Source organism: Leuciscus leuciscus, assembly GCF_965113295.1.
Source record: "Leuciscus leuciscus genome assembly, chromosome: 20".
Classification (NCBI taxonomy): Eukaryota; Metazoa; Chordata; class Actinopteri; order Cypriniformes; family Leuciscidae; genus Leuciscus; species Leuciscus leuciscus.
This window is the reverse complement of record NC_138744.1, coordinates 19,930,841-19,951,351: the sequence shown is the minus strand read 5'-3', so window position 1 is coordinate 19,951,351 and position 20,511 is coordinate 19,930,841. Positions and strand designations below refer to the sequence as shown.

Sequence of the window (20,511 nt, the reverse complement as noted above, 5' to 3'; positions counted from 1 at the left end):
CTCACTTGTCTACAAAGTTCTTTGTGTCTGTATGAGACAAAAGCTTGTCCTGTTATGGGCTTAAATGGGTGATTCTTTTAGGCTTGGGAAAGACTTGTCCTTTAGGATTGAGGATGAATGTGTTTGCTCTTACCGGCGCAGAGTTCTCTCTCCTTCCACGTGAGCGGACCATGCGTCCCAGAACCTCCACTCCATCAATGGTGATGTTACCTGCGGCATTGATGGATTTCTCTCCAACCGTTTTGCAGTCGATCACCACTTTAGCGGCGGTTTTACTGATGGCCACATGAAGCTAGGCGAGATAAAAAGGAGGTATACAGAACGTTAAGCTGAAACTGATAGACTATAATTATTTAAGCACAATGGTGAATATAGTAACAGAATAAGGCATAGATGTTGATGATTAAAGAGTTTATTTTGGCTTGTAACATTACAATGACATACATTGTACATTGCTAATCACTATTTATCATTTATCTTGAAACACCATGTTAACATCAAAAAGCTGACTTTTAATAATATTTCCAAAATGTCTTCCTTCTTTTCACGATGCATGTCTTTTTGCTGAGAAAAAAGTACACCAAGAATAACTTTAATATTATTAATGATATTTAAAAAGAATTATTTAGGTAATTAATTAGCCATGACTATTTAATATTTCACACATTTGAGGCATTTATTTTGATATTTATTTGAGGTATATTGAGTTCGATTGACATTTTAATATATTTTACCACATATTTTTACTACCACTAATTAAAAGGTTCATTTATGATTTTGTAAAAAATAAAATAATTAATTAACAGAAATTATAAAAAAAAAAATTAAATGCAATGCAAAATACAAAAACAAGTGGTGATTAATAAATAACTATAAAACCCTGATGTGACACATAAAAACACAAGCAATATTTTTTTCTTTTACATCACCTGTTATGGAGACGATAGTAAAATAGTTCAATTTCAAGGATTTTTCTAAACATTATTTCATATTTCAGGCTTGACAGGGTTAAAACTATTCCAGTTTCACTCTGAGACTTTCTAGTAAATCTTACAGAAACATTTCAGTTTACTAATGCGCACAATGGAAACCAAATTAACCTTGCCATCTCTCCTGTTTGTTAATTCCGTACTACACTGCAGTCAGATAACTGTAGAGAACTGTATTTGTGTCCAAAATGACCACAAAAACTAAAACAGAACAAGTTAAAATAGAGTTAGCAAAAGTTCATATTTGTATGTCGGAGTAGATTTCAGCATGAGACAGCACACACTGTCAGGTTAATGGATTTGGGGTCTAAAACTCAATTTTCTCCAGTTCACTGGATGCAATTGTAAATGCGAGTGCGCTGTCAGACAGGCGGGCTGATAGCAGACTCAGACCAAGCTCATTATTGTGAAGTCTCACATTAACGTCAATTATAAAGCATTATGAAGGGAGGCTGTTTAATACTTAGAAATAAAACTTCTCTATCAGGGTAGAAAAAAACAGACTGAGACAGATGAAATTGTGTTAAGTCTATGAGTCTGTTTGTGTTTTGGCAAATATGGATTTTCATACTGAATATCACCTTCCATTTTCTGAGTGGCAGGTGTTTCTGCAATGAAAGCCAATTAGATTCTGCAGCTGCAGCAGTGACATGCCATTTAGACAGGGACGGGTCCATGTGCTCCATGTGTTTAACCTGAGAGTGGTGCTGAGAGTGTTTATGAGCGTTTATGAATGTGTCTGAGCTGGTCTGGCGGTGGTAATGATGATCTGCTAAGCAGGAGTGGCAAAAGGGAATGAGAGGTCCGCATCGCTCCTTTTTCAGCTCAGCCGCTGCCGGTCACATCTGCCTCCTGATCAATTTCAGGATAATTCTGTTTTCAACATGATGAACTGGCCAATTTCAGGCTTCACGACTATCGAAGACAACTGCTCCTGTCCCCCTTTTAAACAAGGAATGATTGGTTCTTAATCCGTATTTACTTGTTTTCCAAGTAAAATATAGAAGCATTGTCACCTGAGAAGCAAAATTACATAAGATCTTAAGAACACTGGCAAATAGTTTTTATTTATATTTGAAATGATTATTTTATGTTTTTAAAAACATAATTTATTTTAATAAAAATTATAAATAATATTTTTAAACCGAGGATGGATGGATGGAATTTTTTTGTTGGGATTTCCTAGTAAAAGTATAGTTAGTAGTACTTTATTGTTCAGCCTTAGCTGAAAATTGGTCTTTGGTCTCACCATACAATCACAAAACAATTAACAATACACAATATGCATCAAGATTAAAATATTCAGATTTCCTCTTATTCAGCAGACTTATTGCATTTGGTACAAAAGTTTGTTTATATATTGCTTTGGTCGCTAATGGTGTTCTGTAGCGATGACGTGATGGCAATAATTCAAAAACATGATTCAAGGGGTGTGTTGTGTCTCTTGCTATAGTCAAAGCTTTTCTCTGAATTGCAAATTGATATAACTGTGCGACTGATTTTTGCTTAGATCCTATAATTTTTCCTGCTACTCTTGTAATTCTGTCTACTTTTACTTTATTCACAGATGTAACTCGTCCAAACCACACAGTTATATTATACCCTAAAACACTCTCAATTAAACTTATATAAACTCTTTGCAGAACAACCTGACTTACAGAAAGCCTTTGATTTGCTTTCTTACAAATAAGATTCACATTATCAGAAAAATTCAATTTACAGTCAATCATGGTTCCCAAATACTTAAAAGTCTTCACAATTTCAACTGTCTGATCACATAACATTATTTCTTTTACAGGCTCTGAATAATTTAAAATCAACTCTTTTGTTTTACTTACATTTATCAGTAAAGAACTTGCTTCACACCATTTTTCTAGTTTCAAAACCTGCTCCTCATACTCAAAATGTACACAGTCTTTCCATAAAAGTGCCACAAGTGCCATATCATCTACATATTTGTATAACTTATACCACTTGTATAAACAGAAAACAACAGAGGTGACAGGACACATCCTTGGGGTGCCCCCGTGTTTAAAAACATATTTAAACCCCCGAACACAAACTCGCTGTGGTCTATTTGTTAAAAAATTCTTTATCCAATGTACTATTCCTCCATTTACACCTAGAACAAGGAGATGTTCCAAGAGTAAATGTATCTGCATAGTATTAAAGGCAGAGGTATAATCAATAAAAAGAACACGCACATAAGCCTTTGCTTGTTGTAAATGGCTAGCAATTGTATCAACCAAAGTGAGCGTTGCATCCTCTGTCCCTCTTTGCGATTTGTATGCAAATTGCAGTACATCTAGTTGCTCTGATATGTATGGTTTCAGGTGATAACTAGTAGTGTTGTCACAATACCAAAATTATTGTTTCGATACCGATACCAAGTCAAGAATTGCGATTTCGATACTTTTTCGATACTTTTCCTGAAAAGGGAGAAACACTCTCAAATATCATTGCTGTGCTTTATTTTAAAACCGGGACAACATTCTAATCATATAACACACTAATAAATGAACATATGAACAGCAGATATATTAAACATTTGAACAAAATATGAAATATCAAAATATCAAAAATAAATTAGAGCAATGACATTCAAGGTAAAAAAATTATAAATTTAGCAGCATTATCTCAGTTATCATAAGAAACATAAGAGTTACCGGTAATAACTTTATCTTGATTCTGAACTTTGAATAAAAATATGAACAGCGATTATATTAAACAATGTTTAATATTGGTAACATATGATAGGCCCCATTGGTGATATATTTGACATAATGGGGAGAGAGTTGTGGAAGGCCTAAAGGCCTACTTCATGTTAAACATAAATATATAGCAGCAAAGACAACCTCGGCAGTGTTGACGGCAAAATAGGCTACAGAATATTTCGTTCTGTATTGACAGGTGCAGTATTTGAAAATTGATTTTTTTAATTTTTTATTACATTTATATCTGCATTTGTCAAAACCTAGATACTTTCAAACATCAAAATGTCATTTATTAATATGTATTCGTGTCAAAATGACATAGAAACATCTTTTCCTATTCTATTTTGCCTGGAAACGCTTCCAACACGCTTGCGTGTCACGTGAAAAATAGGCGTCGGTTCTATTTCTAGCATGCACAGGTTTTCCGTGCAAAAACGGACACGCCACGCAGCTGAGACGCTCACGCCACGCATCCAGTGTGTCGCCGGCCTTACAAATCTGGAATGCGGTCATTCTTAGAAGTATCGATACTAATACATTTAGGAATTGTGACGTTTTTCATTTCCGAGAATCGCGATACTTTTGAAGTATCGGTGCACCGTGCTACACTATCTACTCTTTTCATGCATTTAGCAAGTATTGATGTAAGAGCCACATGATGAAAGTCCTCTAGATTTTTTGCTCTCACTTTTTATACAAGCATACTTACTGAGAAGATTACACAAGATATTACAATTAGACAAGATATTAAGACATTGGCAAATAGTTATGTTCTTGTTTTAAGCAAAAGGCATTAATTGAGGTTTATGTTTATGCTAGCATAAAACATTATGCACGTTTAACTTGTGTTGCGTTAACTTGAACAAAAGAAGACAAAAACTGCTTAAGAAAACCTTTTTCCCCCAATGTTTGTTGGTCTTTTTTGTCTTTTCTCAACTTTTCTTTTCTTTACAGATTTATATTATTGGCAGATCAGTGGAGTCTCTGTTTTTATGGCCTAAGGGACAGACCCAGGCAAGCATTAGAGACAAAGCCTCTTTAAGGAAAGTTAGTTCACTCAATGGCCATATTCAAAACACCCCTGGGCAGCTATTTCAAGTCCTGCAAATACAGTCCTACTGTGTATGCTTGAAGGGGAAAAGATATATATTAAATATATTAAACTTATGTCAAAATTAAGTTTAAATAACATAACAACTTCAATCAAAACAATTAAAAACTGACAAGAATAATGTCGCCCAAAAATCGCCTGCATGCTTAAGGTTAAATTATACAAAAAAAGGCCAATGCTTTTTGAATTACAAGTCAGGAAATCTATTCCTCCATTATACGAAAATAAGGAAAGGATTATACCAAGGCTTCTGAGAGGCATATAGCAATGCCAAGAAGCACAAAAAAAACAATTTTTTTTTTTTTTGATTTTAGAAAAAAAGATTATTCACAGTTATGTCATATTTACAGTCTGATGTTCTTTTCTAATTCACACTGCCCAAACAAATGGCAGAGAACAGTGGTTGTTGGGTTTTATTGGATCAGTGTCCATTAACCAGGTTGGTGATTGGGACAGTGTGAAAACAACTGTTATGTTCTAGATCTCTAAATACTCTGCACCTGTCTAAATCCCAACACTTTAGAATACGTGAAGTGTCACTATTTATTAGCCTGTGTTCGGTCTGTGGAAATAAGCCTTTATAGCCAGACTACTGTTATTCTGTACCCAGCTTTACATGGCTACTAAACTGGTACTGAACTACTAAACAAGCCAAACCTCACAATCGGCACATGGCACAAATATGGACAATAATGTCATGTTTTGCTTTTTTGATGTGCAAGAAAAAATAGGCATGTTTTCTTTCTAAAAATACTCTATGAAATCTAATGAATCTAAGCTGATTTATGCTGCTTTGGTGAAGGTCTAACTGGTTCCATCAATCAAACATCTTTTTATAAAGCACTCTAAAAGCTGTAAAAGCATACTAAACTGCAGTACAAGAAAATAAACACATTTCATACACAAACAATGAATAAATAAAATTGATTAACATAAGAACATAAGGGTTGAATTACAATTTCGGTCTTTTTGTTATTTAACATTAGAAAATGTTAGTTCATCCAACATTTCACCTCCTCAAGGCAATCCAGCAAAGAATTTTCAGCCGCATTACTTTCTGCTTAAAAATAAAAATACAACTACGCATCATCAGCATAACTATGATATGAAATACCATATTTATTAAATATAGAGACCAGCAGAATCACGTAAAGAAAAAAAAAGTAACGGCCCTAAAATAGACCCCTGAGGTACCCCAAAACTTACAGGAGCAATAGAAGAATAATGATTCCTAATCTTTACCGCAAATGTCCTACCCTCCAGGTAAGAACGGAACCAACGTAAGGCTACTCCATTTACCCCGACACACCACTCAAGGCGCTCTAACAGAAGGACATGTTCCAGTGTGTCGAATGCCGCACTCAGGTCTAACAAGACAAGACCCACACAATTTCCATTGTCAACTTCTAATTAAATATGATTTAATACTCTAATAAGGGCAGATTCCATACTACCATGCTGTTAACCAGCAAAAAGCTGGTTGAGCAAGAAGTTTTGAATTCAGTTCAGTTTTCTTGACATTATTACTTACCATAAAAGTATAATTTGGCTTTACTTTGATTGGATAAAAAAGATGATGTCACTTAAATGGTGTCAATATCATCTCAAAACTCACACAATTTATCATAAACTAAAATCAATATATTTTAATAGTTTTTTCCCCACTAAAAATCTTTCACACAATGTAACGCCAATGACACATTTAAAAAAGAAAAAAAGAAAGCACATGATATGAATGATTACACATTATCCATTGCATGTATCTTTATATTTATTCATGGCCTATTCTGTTTATGAACAACAAGTGTTGTCAGAGTAGCCTTGTTTAACTTGGTTCAAAATTGCTTGTTTCAGCACTTCCTCCAAATGTATTCTAACACAGTTCTCACCTTGATTGGAAATACACACAAGCAGCATGACAATAGTACAAAATAACTTCCATAAGAAGAGCCACTGAAATATCTTATGCGTTACAGTATCTACACGACTTCCTTTCACGACCTTGCAAAATTACAACCGTTGTGCTCTGGCTGGTTGAGAGGAACGGGGCGTTTTTAATAGAGCCCCGACAAGAGTCCGAGACCCTGTGCTCACATCATCAGGATCTCTTCCAAGTCGGGTGTTTTGATTAAAAGCTATCATAACAACTCAAGCCAACTGTGCGTTACATGGGGTCAGCAGTATTGAGGACAGCGACTGCCGTGCAAAGAGGGTTTACATTGTGGAAATCAGATTCAGCTGTGGCCAGATAAACTCACAGCTTTAGCCACAAAGCTCTGAATACAAATCTCATTAGCAACTACAAAATGAAACCGCGCCAACTCAATGCTGTAGCCTCACTCTATAAAGCAGATTATTTTAGTGTGTGTGCTGGATGTTCACTCAAATGCAAATAGAGATAAATATACAAAGAAATGTAAAAAACAAAAATAAATGAGTATTTATACTTTTATTTCCTAATTTATGTATGATTGTATTTTTTCCACATGCATACACATACATTTATTTATTTATTTCCACTTTTATTTATTTCCACAATTATTTATGTATATTTGTATATATGTCTACATTTATTTATTTTGACATTTATTTATTTATACATTTCTTTGTCCCTATGCTAATGAGAGGGGCGTGTTTTACCTCAGACATCAGCAATCGAGCTCAGAGTGGCAGTGCTGAAGCTTTGAGGCCACAGTGTATTAAATAAATGTAGACATAAATACAATATAAAAATTAATTAAAAGTAGAAATAAATTAATGTATAAATAAATAAATGTGGGAAAAAATACAATTATACATAAATTAGGTAATACATACTCATTTATTTTTGTTTGTTTTTTACATTTCTTTGTATATTTATTTATTTATATATTTATTATTATTATGTCAGCTTTGGAATTCCATAGGTGTTTGTAGCTCTGTTAAGCACTCTATTTATTTTTCATATTGTGTATTTGGGTCATTCTCAAACAATAGATTTTCTGACTAACAAAATGTTCATGTTTTCAATTTAATCATTCTCTCCCATAAAAGTGGATTATGGGTGTTTGTTTTAATTAATACTAATTATAAAGGATAATTTGACATTTGTTTATTAACTGTATTATTTTATTTCACAAATGAATGTGTTGTCCTATAAAAGATTTTTTTTTAATTAAGAATTCTAATAAGTGTCAGTAAAAACACACATAATTTAATCAAAAATGAATAAATAAATTACAGAATTAAATCCTTTATACTGAGCATCATTCAAGTGAACATTAAACAATGTAAGAGCAATGGCACATCTATATTAACAAAAAGTATTTTTTTTAACTAAAAAAAACACAACAACTATGAATTACTTCAACATAGAGGGGAAATTCATCAAATGCACATTTAAACTTCCAAATTTTGAACTTGAAAGTACTTTTCTATAATGTTTTTGTATTTTCAAAATAACACTATAAAATGAATAGTTACGTTTAACTAAATAAGAGGGGGAAAAACTGCTGAGTTATAATGTCATACAAGTGGAATAGCAGATGAAAGGAAATTAATTTTTAAGTATCTAGATTTTTTTTTAAACAATCTTTTATATGGAGTTTCTTGACTATTTGACTTTTATATGAGTGAAAATTCAAAAGACATGTTTGTCATAATTTGAGAATGTCCTATTTATAGCTGCACAAAAAAAAATAGTATGAAAGTTGAATTCAGAAAACTACTGAACAAGCGTTTTCACCTAAAAAACGACAGGTGAAATTCTTTGAAATTGTGAAGTTTCTAAATCCAGCTTATTCCTCAGCATTTAGATGAGATGAGATTTATTTATTCATTCAGAATCCGGAGCCGAGGCAGTGCTGAAGTAATCTGTATTACTCACAGACTCCTAATCTTGACGAGCTCTGCCAAGAGGGATTACCCAACAAACACATCATAAGTGATGTCAGGAGAATACTTGCTCATAAAAACACACGCCACTGCATCAAAGGCTGCGGACGGCTTGTCATGCATTCAAAGGTAAAACACACTTGGCAGGAAAAGGGAATTATAACCAGATAAGCAACACACAGAGTCTTGGAATACATCACACAGGCTCTCAAAACTACTGGAGGGCGGAAGAGTGATAGAGAGCTCTTCAACAGCACGGATGTGAAGAAAGAATACATAAAATGAACAGGACAGGGCTATCATAAGCCATTTTCATACTGTCAGAACTCTGTAGCACATGCCCTGGGTGAAATAATAATTGAAAATCCCTGGTGGAAGTTTCAGAAACATGGCTTAAACATCTTTTTCTTTTTTCTTTTTCTTTTTAAAAAAATTTGCAGACCGTGTTTTGAACAAAATGTATAGAATGTAAAATGTAGATATGAAATCTGAAGGTAACCGATATTGGTTGTTACATTGACTAACCAATAGCTGTTTGAGCATTGTGAATTCATTATACATCGGATAAAGCTACATTTTATATGACAGAAAAAGTTGTCTTGCGTCCAAAACCGTACATAAGTAGGTGAGAATGAGGCAAAGCAGACGGCTAAAATATACAAAATAAAAATCAGCGATATTCGGTTATGACAGTCAAGGCACAACTATAAAGAAAATTAGGTAACTTTATAAAGGGAAATTAGTGTATTCAGCTGTATTTGGTCATTTGGCACACTGACTGGTTATAGCATGAATTAACATAAACTTTGATCCAGCATAAATCATGACTCTCCTGACAAGAAAAAAAAAACCTCAACCATGAGACCGAAACACTAATGACTGTACAGTTTCTTTAATCACAGTCATAGCTGGATCATAAATTAAATGAGAGAAAGACTGACCTTATGGAAACTGCCATAGAAAATCTTCTTAATTTCAGTTCCTTCGAAAGTCACCGTTTGAAATTCCCCCTTGTAGTCGTAATTGAAAAAGGTTAAGGTTTTCCCTCCGTCTGAAGAAAGACAAAAACAATTTAACTCAAGGGTTTTTTAAATCAGCAGTTCTCAACTGGTTTTGATTCAGGACTAAGATGACAGTATCAAAATTATTTATTATATAAAAATTTTACAGTGCTTTCATGCTCTCGACAGCGAATCATTCATGCACTGTGGTAGGCACAAATCATGTTTATTCTCATTTTAAACCCATATTAATGCAGTCTTGGTTGTATTTTCTTTTACCTTGTGTAAATTTGTATATGGTATTTGAAAATACAGAATCTGCATAATTTGTACCAAAGGACCACAGAGTTTGATTAGACATACAGCCATTAACACCAATAACAACAACAAAATGCATGTGTTTTCTTCTCCTTTATGAAAGCGAATAAGCCCATATATTTCGCCAGTGTAATTTTGCATATAGTTGGTTGCATTTTATTATTTGCACTTAGCAGTTAACTGTTTGTGAACCATTTTGGGTTTCGACCCACCAGTTAAGAACCACTCTTTGAAAAACATGTAATTGATCAAAAGAAAAGAAAAAAACATTATGTTTTACATTATAGTAGAGTTTAAATATTTAAATCATCTAAATGATCATTAAATAATTATTCAATTAATAATTTTTTTCTCACAAGATTTTATGTTGAGATTGCACACGGGTATAAGGTTCATCAAAAAGAGTAATACTTACTGTCCAGAATAATGCCCACTAGTGGCTCATTGTTTTTGTCGAGGATTTCCCACAATGCAAAAGGCTCCTGAGGAGTTTCGGGCAGTATGCGAAAGAGCATAGATATAGTGTAGTCGGAGGGAAGGCCTTCAGGATGTAGATACCTGTAAACATAAATCATAGTTTTTGGACAACAATTATGGGTATCTCTATGAACTCCTTTACATCATGTTTGAAACAGCAAAATGAAACTGTCCTGCACTTTTCAGGTTATTTTTTAGAGGTACTAAACTAAACTGAGGGTGGGGAAACAAGATATCATGGTGTTTAGCCATGTTGTACTAATTCACTCCCTCGTTTTAATACGTTTCCACTTTCCAACTTATTCAAATGTGGACACTAATTAATGAGCCGATAACTATTTTCATGTCATGTACGGGGCTCTGTACTGAACAATTCATCCAGATATCGGATTTGGCATCAGACTATTTATTTCTGTTTGCCTGTGACCGAGCCTAAATTCAATCTGTTCATCATATAAAGCTATCATGTCTCTTCAGAAAATTTTGACCAATCCGCTCAATTCATGTGGATTATTTTTATGATCTCTTTATGAACTCTTTGAAGCATCAAAGTGGTAGTTGCGTAGCTGTCTATGGGGGGACAGAAAGCTCTCAGATTTCATCAAAAAGATCTTCATTTGTGTATCGAAGACAAACAAAAGTCTTATGGGTTTGGAATGACATAAGGGTGAGTAAATGATGACAGAATTTTCATTTTTGGGTGAACTATCCCTTTAATAAAAAGAGAGACATACCACTCTTATACAAAAACAAAAAACGTTTATTCTATATATGCCTCCAACCATTCCAATGCACCCACATGGCACAAATGCTGTAGAACAGTCAAAACAAAATGATCAGTGTAAAATATAACACAACACAGGCACTGAAATTTAATACAATAAAACAAACAACTAAAATAAACGTAGATCAATATTAAAGTGAAAAGAAACAATTATGGTTGAGTATTGCAATAGAAACCGCACAGCCAGTAAAACAGATCTTCAACTTCATGAGCACCTTCCACTAAAGAACAAATGTGAACTGTATCCAGAGCGCTGCCATTACCCTGTGAGTCATTGGCCTTTCTCATAATCACCGAAGAGATTATCATAATAACAGTGTTGTAGTAATTCCCAGCTGCCTGAGTGCAACTTAAAGTGAGGCTGTGGTTTGCGAGATTTACAGGAGAGGAGACCCTAATGCTGAAACCCTCCACTGTAATAACAACATTCCCCATGAGCGCAGGAAAGTGAACCTAATCTAAATATTATCACATGCTGGGGAGGGTCAGTGCTCAGAAGCCTGATCGCTCTTTATATTGCCTGTAAGTGAGGGGCTAATCTATTCCTACTAACTTAACCCGCTTCATCTAGATTTGATTAAACTCAATCTTTATTATAGCTTTGATTTGACAGGTGACGTGTTACAGCTGTCAGCTAACACATTTTCTCATTTCAGAGAGTTTCAGTTGAGGGTAATGGTATGCTTTCTCACATACAGAAACACACACACACACATACCTGGTAGGCTGGGAGACGAGGGCGTCCTTGTGTAACCGGTAGCAGGGGAAGCTGTTGAAAGTCCCAGGCTCCATTGAGACACCTTGCACACTGCTGTAGTGCTTCTCAACCAAACCAAACATCTCCATCATACGGAAACCTGCAAAGGACAACAGAAAAATGTCAAGTATGCTAATCTAAAGAACACCACCTTTAAATAGTTTGTCTCTTATGCTCACCAAGGCTGCATTTATTTGATTGAAACTAGGAAAAACAGTAAAATTGAGAAATGTTATTACTATTTTAAAATGTAATTTTTTCCTGTGAAATGAAGCTGAATTTTCAGCATCATTACTTCGGTCTTCAGTGTCACATGAATCTTCAGAAATCATTTTAATATGCTGATTTGCTGCTAATGAAACATTACCAATTATTATAAATATTGAAATCAGTTGTGCTGCTTTATATTTTTTTTGTGGAAAACATGAAAAACAATTCCCTTTCAAGGGAACTCTGATTGACGCTAAGGGAACGCTATGCGTGGTGATGTCTTGAAGCACATGTAAAATCAGTCCAATGGTGTGGCAGAACGTCAGAGGCAGGTGACGTCATGAACCAGGAAACTATAAAGCCTGCCCAAACAAAGCAGCGCTAGCTTCTTTGTTTTCACAAGCGCTCTGTGTAAAACTGTCTCTTATCTATTTGGTGTTGTATTGTCACTATACCTGTATATAGTAAATTATGGCGAGAAAGCAGCAGCAGTTCAGACTGTGTGTGCACCCCTGCACGTGCTATTTAACAGGTGGGGACACACATGTTCTGTGTGTTGCATGTTTGTGTGAGGAGCATGCACGGTCAGCACTCGAGGGTGCTGGCTGTGAGCACTGCGAGGTGCTTCCAATGCGGACACTCCGATCCCGCCTGGCGTTCTTTCGCAAGGATGCTCAGGCTCACGTTCCCCGAGGCTCGTGTCCCGCTGCTGCCGAGGCACAGTGGAGGCTTCAGACTTGGGGTTCGCAGATGGATGTGTCAGCGAGGTTAGAGACGGGCTCAGCCTTATCTCTGCCTTCACCTGACAGATCCAGTGCCTTCTCTCAGGATTTGGAAGCACGTCCTGATTGAAGGACCTACACTGCATCTATCCAGTTCCAAGGAACTGGATGTTGTTAGTGTCGAAGCAGGAGATACTGAGGACTCGCCACCTCAGTCTCATGCTTTTGAGGAGCTTGTTGAGGCTGTAACGAGAGTTGTTGAAAGATTAAGCATCGATTGGCTGGCTGATAAGCAGGACGTTCGTTCAAAAAGCAAGCTAGACGAACGCTTCCTGCCCTCTCGTTCACAATATATCAACGCAGGGGCACCGAGGTGTCGAGATCGTTGGATAAACCAGTTTCATATAGAGTTTATAGTCCACAAACATCACACTATTCCTCTATATAGCAGATATGGAGGGTGTTCGGCCAGGCTCAAGTGGATATGTTTGCGTCTCGAGAGTGTTACACTGTCCACTCTGGTTCTCCCTCACGCATCCAGCTCCTCTCGGACTGGATGCGATGGTACAGACGTGGCCGAAGCTACGTTTGTATGAATTTCCCCCGATCGCTCTGCTCCCGGGAGTTCTGGAGAGAGTTCGCAGGGACCATGTATGCCTACTTCTTAAAGACCCCTTGGTATCTCGTTTCCTCCGTGGTACTCCTGGTCTGAGGCCAGCAGCTCGCACCAGGGTGCCGACATGGGATCTGGCCATTGTCCTTCAAGGCCATTCCCAGGCTCCCTTTGAGCCTTTGGAGGAGGTGCCAGCTAGGTTTCTTACTTTGAAAGCTCCTCGCCATTTCATCTCTTAAAAGAATAGGAGATCTACAGGCATTGTCGGTTGCACCCTCGTGCTATTCTCAAGGTCCCCACTAATGTGGCTAGACCTATAGTACTGCAGGCCTTCTGTCGTCCTCCTTTTCAAGATTCGGACCAGGAAAATAACAATCTGCTATGCCCAGTTAGGGAACTGGATGCCTATGTCCACAGAGCTGCCCTGTAGCGTAAAGCTGAACAAGTGTTTGCATGTTTTGGGCCCCCTAAAAAAGGGTTCCCAGCATCTAAGCAGAGAATATGCAAGTGGGTGGTTGAGGCTATCTCACTTGCTTATGAGTCGACCGGACAACCTTCACCTATGGCTGTTCGGTCCAACTCTACTAGGAGTATGGCGGCCTCTAAGGCTCTAATGTCAGGAGTGCCACTCCAGGACGTTTGTGATGCGGCAGGGTGGTCCTCACCGCATACATTCGTCAGGTTTTACTCTTCGGGCCTGGACTCTACACCGGGGTCTCGGGTGCTTTCGTCCTAGTGCTGCTTTTATGATTTCACACAGGACAGACACTTCTTGCTATGGTGGTGTTGGTACAGACGTTCCCTTAGCATCAATTGACGCAGCGCGAGTTCCCTTGAAAGGGAACACCTCGGTTACGACTGTAACCTCGGTTCCCCGAAGAGGGAACGAGACCCTGCGTCACCTGCCATATCTCCTACGTGCCTGTAAGCGACTTGCTCAGACCTTAAGAAGCTGCTTTGTTTGGGCAGGCTTTATAGTTTCCTGGTTCATGACACCCGTGTCTGACGTTCCACCATACCATTGGACTGATTTTCCAGGTGAAAAAGATGTACTATTAAATACAGTATATTAAAAATGTACTTGAGTATATTTTAGTACAATACAAATATACTTTAATGCATTTTTAATACATTTAACAGTACGTCTTTTTCACCTGGGTTTACATGTGCTTCTAGACATCATCAGGTTGAGGAGATTTCCCCATCTATGTAAAGCGCTTTGAGGTCTCAGAAAAAGCGCTATATAAATGTAACGAATTATTATTATAATTATTCATTATAATCACGCAAAGCGTTCCCTTAGCGTCAATCGACGCAGCGTCTCGTTCCCTCTTAAGGGAACTGAGGTTACAGTCGTAACCGAGGCGTTTTCAGGATTCTTTGATGAGTAGAATATTTCAATTTCAGAATTATTTTAAATTTAACATTTTCATAACAGTATAAAAGTCATCACTGTCACGTTTGACCTTCATCCTTGATGAATAAAAGAACAAAAATAAAAAATCATACTGACCCCAAATGTTTGTATTGTAGTGTATGTACATAAAATTTTAGTAAGTTAATAAATAAATAATGAGAAAAGTGATTAATTCAGTGGGTTATTTTAAATGTCTTAAAGTGTGTTTTCTCTGTTAAAATACTTTAATATGCCAGCTTAATATTTATATTATAAATTAGATTATAAATATTATAAAATATATAAAATATTATTGCATTAATATATTATACATATTATTAAATTATAAAGATTACCCAAAAGTGTAAATAGCGGTAATATAGCGGCTGTGGTAAAACATGGCCTGAATCAGGCTAAAGGCTCAACCAATGGTGCGAGTTTAAGGGTGGACTATGTTTGTCCATCTAGTGAAAGATAGGTGGAAAATCAATGCAAAACTAAGTGTGCTTTTTTTCTTCTTCAAGATCTAAACAATGGTGTGAGAATTACATGACCCACTGGTCCTAATTAAGTAAAGGGCTTTTTAAATACTGACAGTGGATGGATAGAATAAATCAATTCTTTAAATAAATCCTCAGATCCTATCCTACCCAGCACAATGATGGTGTGCTTTGTGTAGAGGTTACTGTGAGCCACGAGCATTTATTGTTGTCTTACCAGCTAAAGTGTTCCCACTCATTAACACCGAGGGACAAGCTGTAAAAGAAAAACAGAACAGAGTGCAAAACCTATCAATTCCCAAGAACAAAGTGATTTTTGAAAATTACACGTTACATAATGATGCATTCAAATATTTTCCTGTTCAGAGACCATTTTAACAGCAATAGATTTCAAACTTGTATTTTAGACTTAACATAAACTCAAGTCACAAGGGATGAAAACGGAACAAAAAACTTAAAGTAATCCAAAAGCAATTACCCAGCAATATAAAAAGTCTATAAACTTTATTTGTCCTTAATAATCTCACAAAGGTAAGTATGACATTACTTGCATAGTTCTTCTGAATCAGTTAACACTAATGAGAGTTAGATGACATGTAGTTGCAAAGTCACTTATAGTTAGTAGAATGCCTAAAGTGGACCATGTTACCATTGTCATTAATTTTTTATTAACAAACGTTAACAATGATTAATAAATGCTGTAAAAATATATTGGTCATGTTAGCTAATGCATTGACTAATTTTAACAAATGAGACCTTTATTGTCAAGTGTTACCCATTACTTGTAAAAGACAGTTCTGGATCTGGTTTCTGATTGATCAATTCTGTTCTTAAATCCAGATACTGTATGACCTATTCAGTTGCATACTTACAATCAGTTATGTCAGAGATTCTTTCTTCTAGTAGAAGAAAGTCTCTTAATAATAATTTTATTTTTAAATTATTTTAAACATTGTAGCATGTACTGTATTCCTAAGATTATTGCTTAAAACTAGCAAGTTATACCACATCAAGGCAAACTGAAAGAGGAAGTTTCTGTGTATTCTCAAAGGGACGTACTGGCAGTTGCAGCCTCGCAAACAAAAGTTATGAGCTGTTCTTCAATCTTCTTGAAGGCATCCAGATCGTCCACAAAGAACACATGTCTTTCGCTAGGCTTGCTGGCGATGTTCACCAGCTCCCCGTAGTCAGCATCAGCAAAGCCAATGGCAAAGATGATGTAACCTACAGTGAAACAAGACAACACTTTTATTACAGCATTTAAAGTTCTTTTTTTAAACGACAGAAACAACCAAACCACTAGACAGTTGGTGTTTTCAGATGCTGCTGTTTGTTACACTCGTTTTTAGATTCAAATGACATGAAAGGAATGACATGTTCAAGGAATATTCAGATCACTCACCCTCCATCTGCATCTCCTTAGAGATCTTATTGACATCATCCTGAGAGCGCCCGTCCGTGAGCACCACCAGCACTTTAGGAATGCCCCTCCGTACGCCCGCGTCCTCAGTAAAGATGGCCTCTTTCACATGCTTAATGGCTCGACCTGAATCAAGAGTCATAAACATAGATGTTACTGCCTGGTGCCGAGAGCTGGATTTACACCACTTCACGGAAAAAAGTGATGGATTTTACAGGAACACGCATCTTGACAGAGTGATTTGCGTTTGCCTGAGAGACATATTTCATTGAAACTTCACGCCAGTACCTGCAGAGAGCTAGAATGATGGTCATGGAACGATGTGGTGAAAGAACAAAACCTTTGACAATAAAAAAATAAGTGTGGATCTGAAAACAAATGTTGTTAAAATGAAGCTGTTGTGACGAATGGTTTCTGATCATTTTCCTTTTGTGAGCATTGTTTAAAATGTCTTTTTAAAGCCTAAAAAATGATGAATAACAGCAAATGTAATGACTGTTTGCATAATCCTGTCATGACACTATGAGGTTGTTAAAGTTATCTGACTGTTTGGCTTTGCGGTACGTCTCAGGAGAAGTGTTTGTTATGATTAAGGGAGAGGGGTTGGTTGGAAGAGTTAGCGGTCAAAGTGTTAATTGCTGGAATATATTTGTATTGTGAGAAAAAAAGTTTGCCCTCTTAAGCCACTTATTGACCCTATCAAGCAAGATTTAAAAATGCTGATGTCAAGGTAAATTTACAAGGTTTCTGTCAAAACTAATAGTTACAAAACAAATTGAAAATAAATGATTGATATAATTTAAAGATACAATATTTTAATAGAGATGAAAAGCAGCTATAAGTTATATTAAGTTAAATGGTTTGATATTTTACACACAAAGGGTCAGGTTTTGTCACAGCAGTCTTATGGAGAAAGAGGACGCAGATGTAGAATGACCAAGGGATTGAATTATATTGAAGAGACAAGGCACAATAGGGATTGTTAAGAGTGAGGATGATCCAAACAGTAGGACAGGGCAGTCAACAGGAGAAAGGGAAGACAGATGAGACCCGACCCGGGCAAGGCTATGCTGGAGAATCGAGGAGATGGAGAAGCACCAGATAATGTTTAGTTTAGATTAAATTAATTTAAAAAAAAATCGGATTATCCCTCTTAAAACGAAACCACTTCAAACGGTACCAATTAACCCCACAAGATCTGTCTAACTAGACCTTTTTTTTTTTACATTTTGTGTATGCTGTACCCAAGAACTTAAGCTTTCATTTGCACATAACGTTTGTTCCACTCGGGATAATTAATAAAGAACTGAAAAATTGTGCGAGACAACCCTGGTCTCACCTGCTATTTTTAAGCTCAAAAAGTGACAAGTATTTAGCACAGAGCTAAACAAAGCCTCTTTTCCTCTGTGCTAATCTTCAAGACACTTTTTCCATGACACGTCCAAGCCGTCACTCCCAGCAGACCTGCACTGAGGGATCTAACAAGCTGCACTGCACCCATTTCAATATTTTACCATTCTCACCAACTTGGCACTGCGGGTGCAAGACATCAGCCAGGCTTCTCATTTCTAATTTGCATTTCTAATCATTCTGAAACGTCTCAGGTTCCCCAGGATCAGCGAGTATTAGACAAAATCCCATCACAAAAGCTGCACTCTGAATAAAATATGGACGGGTGTCTGAGATAACACACTTTGACGGTATATTGCGACGAATTGAACAAGGGGACCCTGTAGCTATGCCTGACTGACTTCTAAAGCTGTTTCTTTCTCTTTCTGGCTTTTCTTTAGCTCCTGTCAGAGGGAGACAAATGACGGACTAAAGAAGCAGACGGCAGCATCGTGTGAAGTGCAAGTTATTTTGTTTCGTTTTTTAAACAAAAAGAATTTAGTCTGCAGTTGGAGTTGTGGCTGTGCCCTCGAGTTGACGGGGGCAACAGCACTGCTGTTTGACTGACAGTTGAGCAAGACATCATGACTGCATCATCAGTCAAAAGTGTGCTTGGACTTTATCTGTTCATTTGTGTTTGTGAGCATTGGCTAATATCTTTCACTCTTACTTGTTTGAGACTAGTGAATATAAATAAACTAGAACCCTCACAGCACACTCACTCATTCACTCACTCACACTCATGTCGTTCCAAACACATACGACTTAATGACTTCATTTCAGTAAATTCCTCTTATCGTTTGACCTTACAACACTTCAAATACAGAGAAAGAAAATTTACATTTAAACAAATAAATATTAATAATAATATAATTTTATATTAATTATAGTATTTTAATAATAATAATTCTACATTTATTTGTGTGTATATATATATATATATTACACTAATGAGAAAATGTGTGGGTTAGTCAACAGTGCCACACCATAGGCCACACAAGAAATTTACCATATCATCGGGTAAAAACATTTTCTGAAAATTTTGAACATCAGAACATAATCATCCTATTTAAATGTTTAAATGTTCTATTTTAAAAGTCATTTTAGAGAAACAGACAGACCCTAATATTCAGAATTGACTTTTTTTTTTTTTTTAGAGTTTAAACACATTGAATGAAGCCAATCACTTTGATCCTCACCTCATCCTCTGCATATGAATGTATGAAAATGCAGGCAAGGGATTAGCCCTAATACCCTCAGAAAATAAGTCATGCTCATGTTTCAAATGAGAAGACCGCTAAAGCCGGGATGGATAAATGCACCAGGCTCATAATGCCTGGATCACACATGTCCACATGTATCTGCTCTCACCAATGAGGCACAGCAGCTGCCGCCCACCCACTGACGGGGGGCTCATTGCCATGGAGAATATACCTTATACGGGGACGTTGTGTGTGTGTGTGAGGACACAGCAGGGTGGGGGCTGCAGTTCCTTCACTGTGTGGAATGAGAGGTGTTTCATTTTAGAACAAAGACTGACAGCATGAACACAAGTGCAGGGACACACCGTGCTGCTCTGCTGCTCACCGAGCTGGAGCCGTGACGTTTTTATCAAACTCACACTCTGAAGTTCTTGGTCTAGAGCCTCTAAAACAGGACATTAATAAAGCATGTTTGCAAAGGTATTAGGGTGGAAAAATCTAGACACTCATTATAGAGAGATTTCACTGCTTAAAGACCAGCATGAATTGCCATACTGGTACAGTAGAAGTTTATGCTGGTTATAAGAGTGATAATGCTTTTTACCAGAAAAACCCTTATGGCTATTAGAGAATAACTTTAAAAGTCATGCCTTTGTTTGTTTAAAGGCTAATTTACCCTTAGACAAAAAATTATAATAATAAAAAATACTTGATTATGTCTGGTTTTCCAGTATAAATATCTGAAAACAAAATGAGATGCATTTACTTGTGAAGTAAACTTGTGCAACTTGGGAGGGAGGGAGGGATGGATGGATTAATGGATGGATGGATAGATACATGCCTGTCTTGGTGTTTCCTCCCTTGTATGTGATGCGCTGCACGGCATCCAGCAGAGTTTCCTTGTCGCTATAGGAGTTGAGCTTGAACTCAGTTCTGGCGTCATCACTGAACTGAGCAATGGCCACCTGTCAGTTGTAGAAAGTAAGTTAGTAGCCATTTATCACGTGTTTAAAAGTGACAGTACTTCACTATCAG

At 36.6% G+C, this 20,511-nt stretch overlaps 1 protein-coding gene across 3 annotated transcripts in view; it reads right to left on the bottom strand.

The window, feature by feature from the left end:
- The window catches only part of col14a1a (collagen, type XIV, alpha 1a), a 129,746-nt gene that overhangs the window by 29,420 nt on the left and 79,815 nt on the right, over positions 1–20,511 (bottom strand). For all 3 annotated transcript variants that reach the window (XM_082149957.1, XM_082149955.1, XM_082149956.1), the window contains 8 exons: positions 20,318–20,441; positions 16,868–17,011; positions 16,525–16,689; positions 15,683–15,721; positions 11,986–12,124; positions 10,422–10,564; positions 9,629–9,738; positions 134–292 (listed from right to left, as the gene is read on the bottom strand). In XM_082149957.1, the coding sequence (XP_082006083.1) occupies positions 134–292; positions 9,629–9,738; positions 10,422–10,564; positions 11,986–12,124; positions 15,683–15,721; positions 16,525–16,689; positions 16,868–17,011; positions 20,318–20,441 (1,023 nt within the window). The remainder of the gene's footprint in view (positions 1–133; positions 293–9,628; positions 9,739–10,421; positions 10,565–11,985; positions 12,125–15,682; positions 15,722–16,524; positions 16,690–16,867; positions 17,012–20,317; positions 20,442–20,511) is intronic.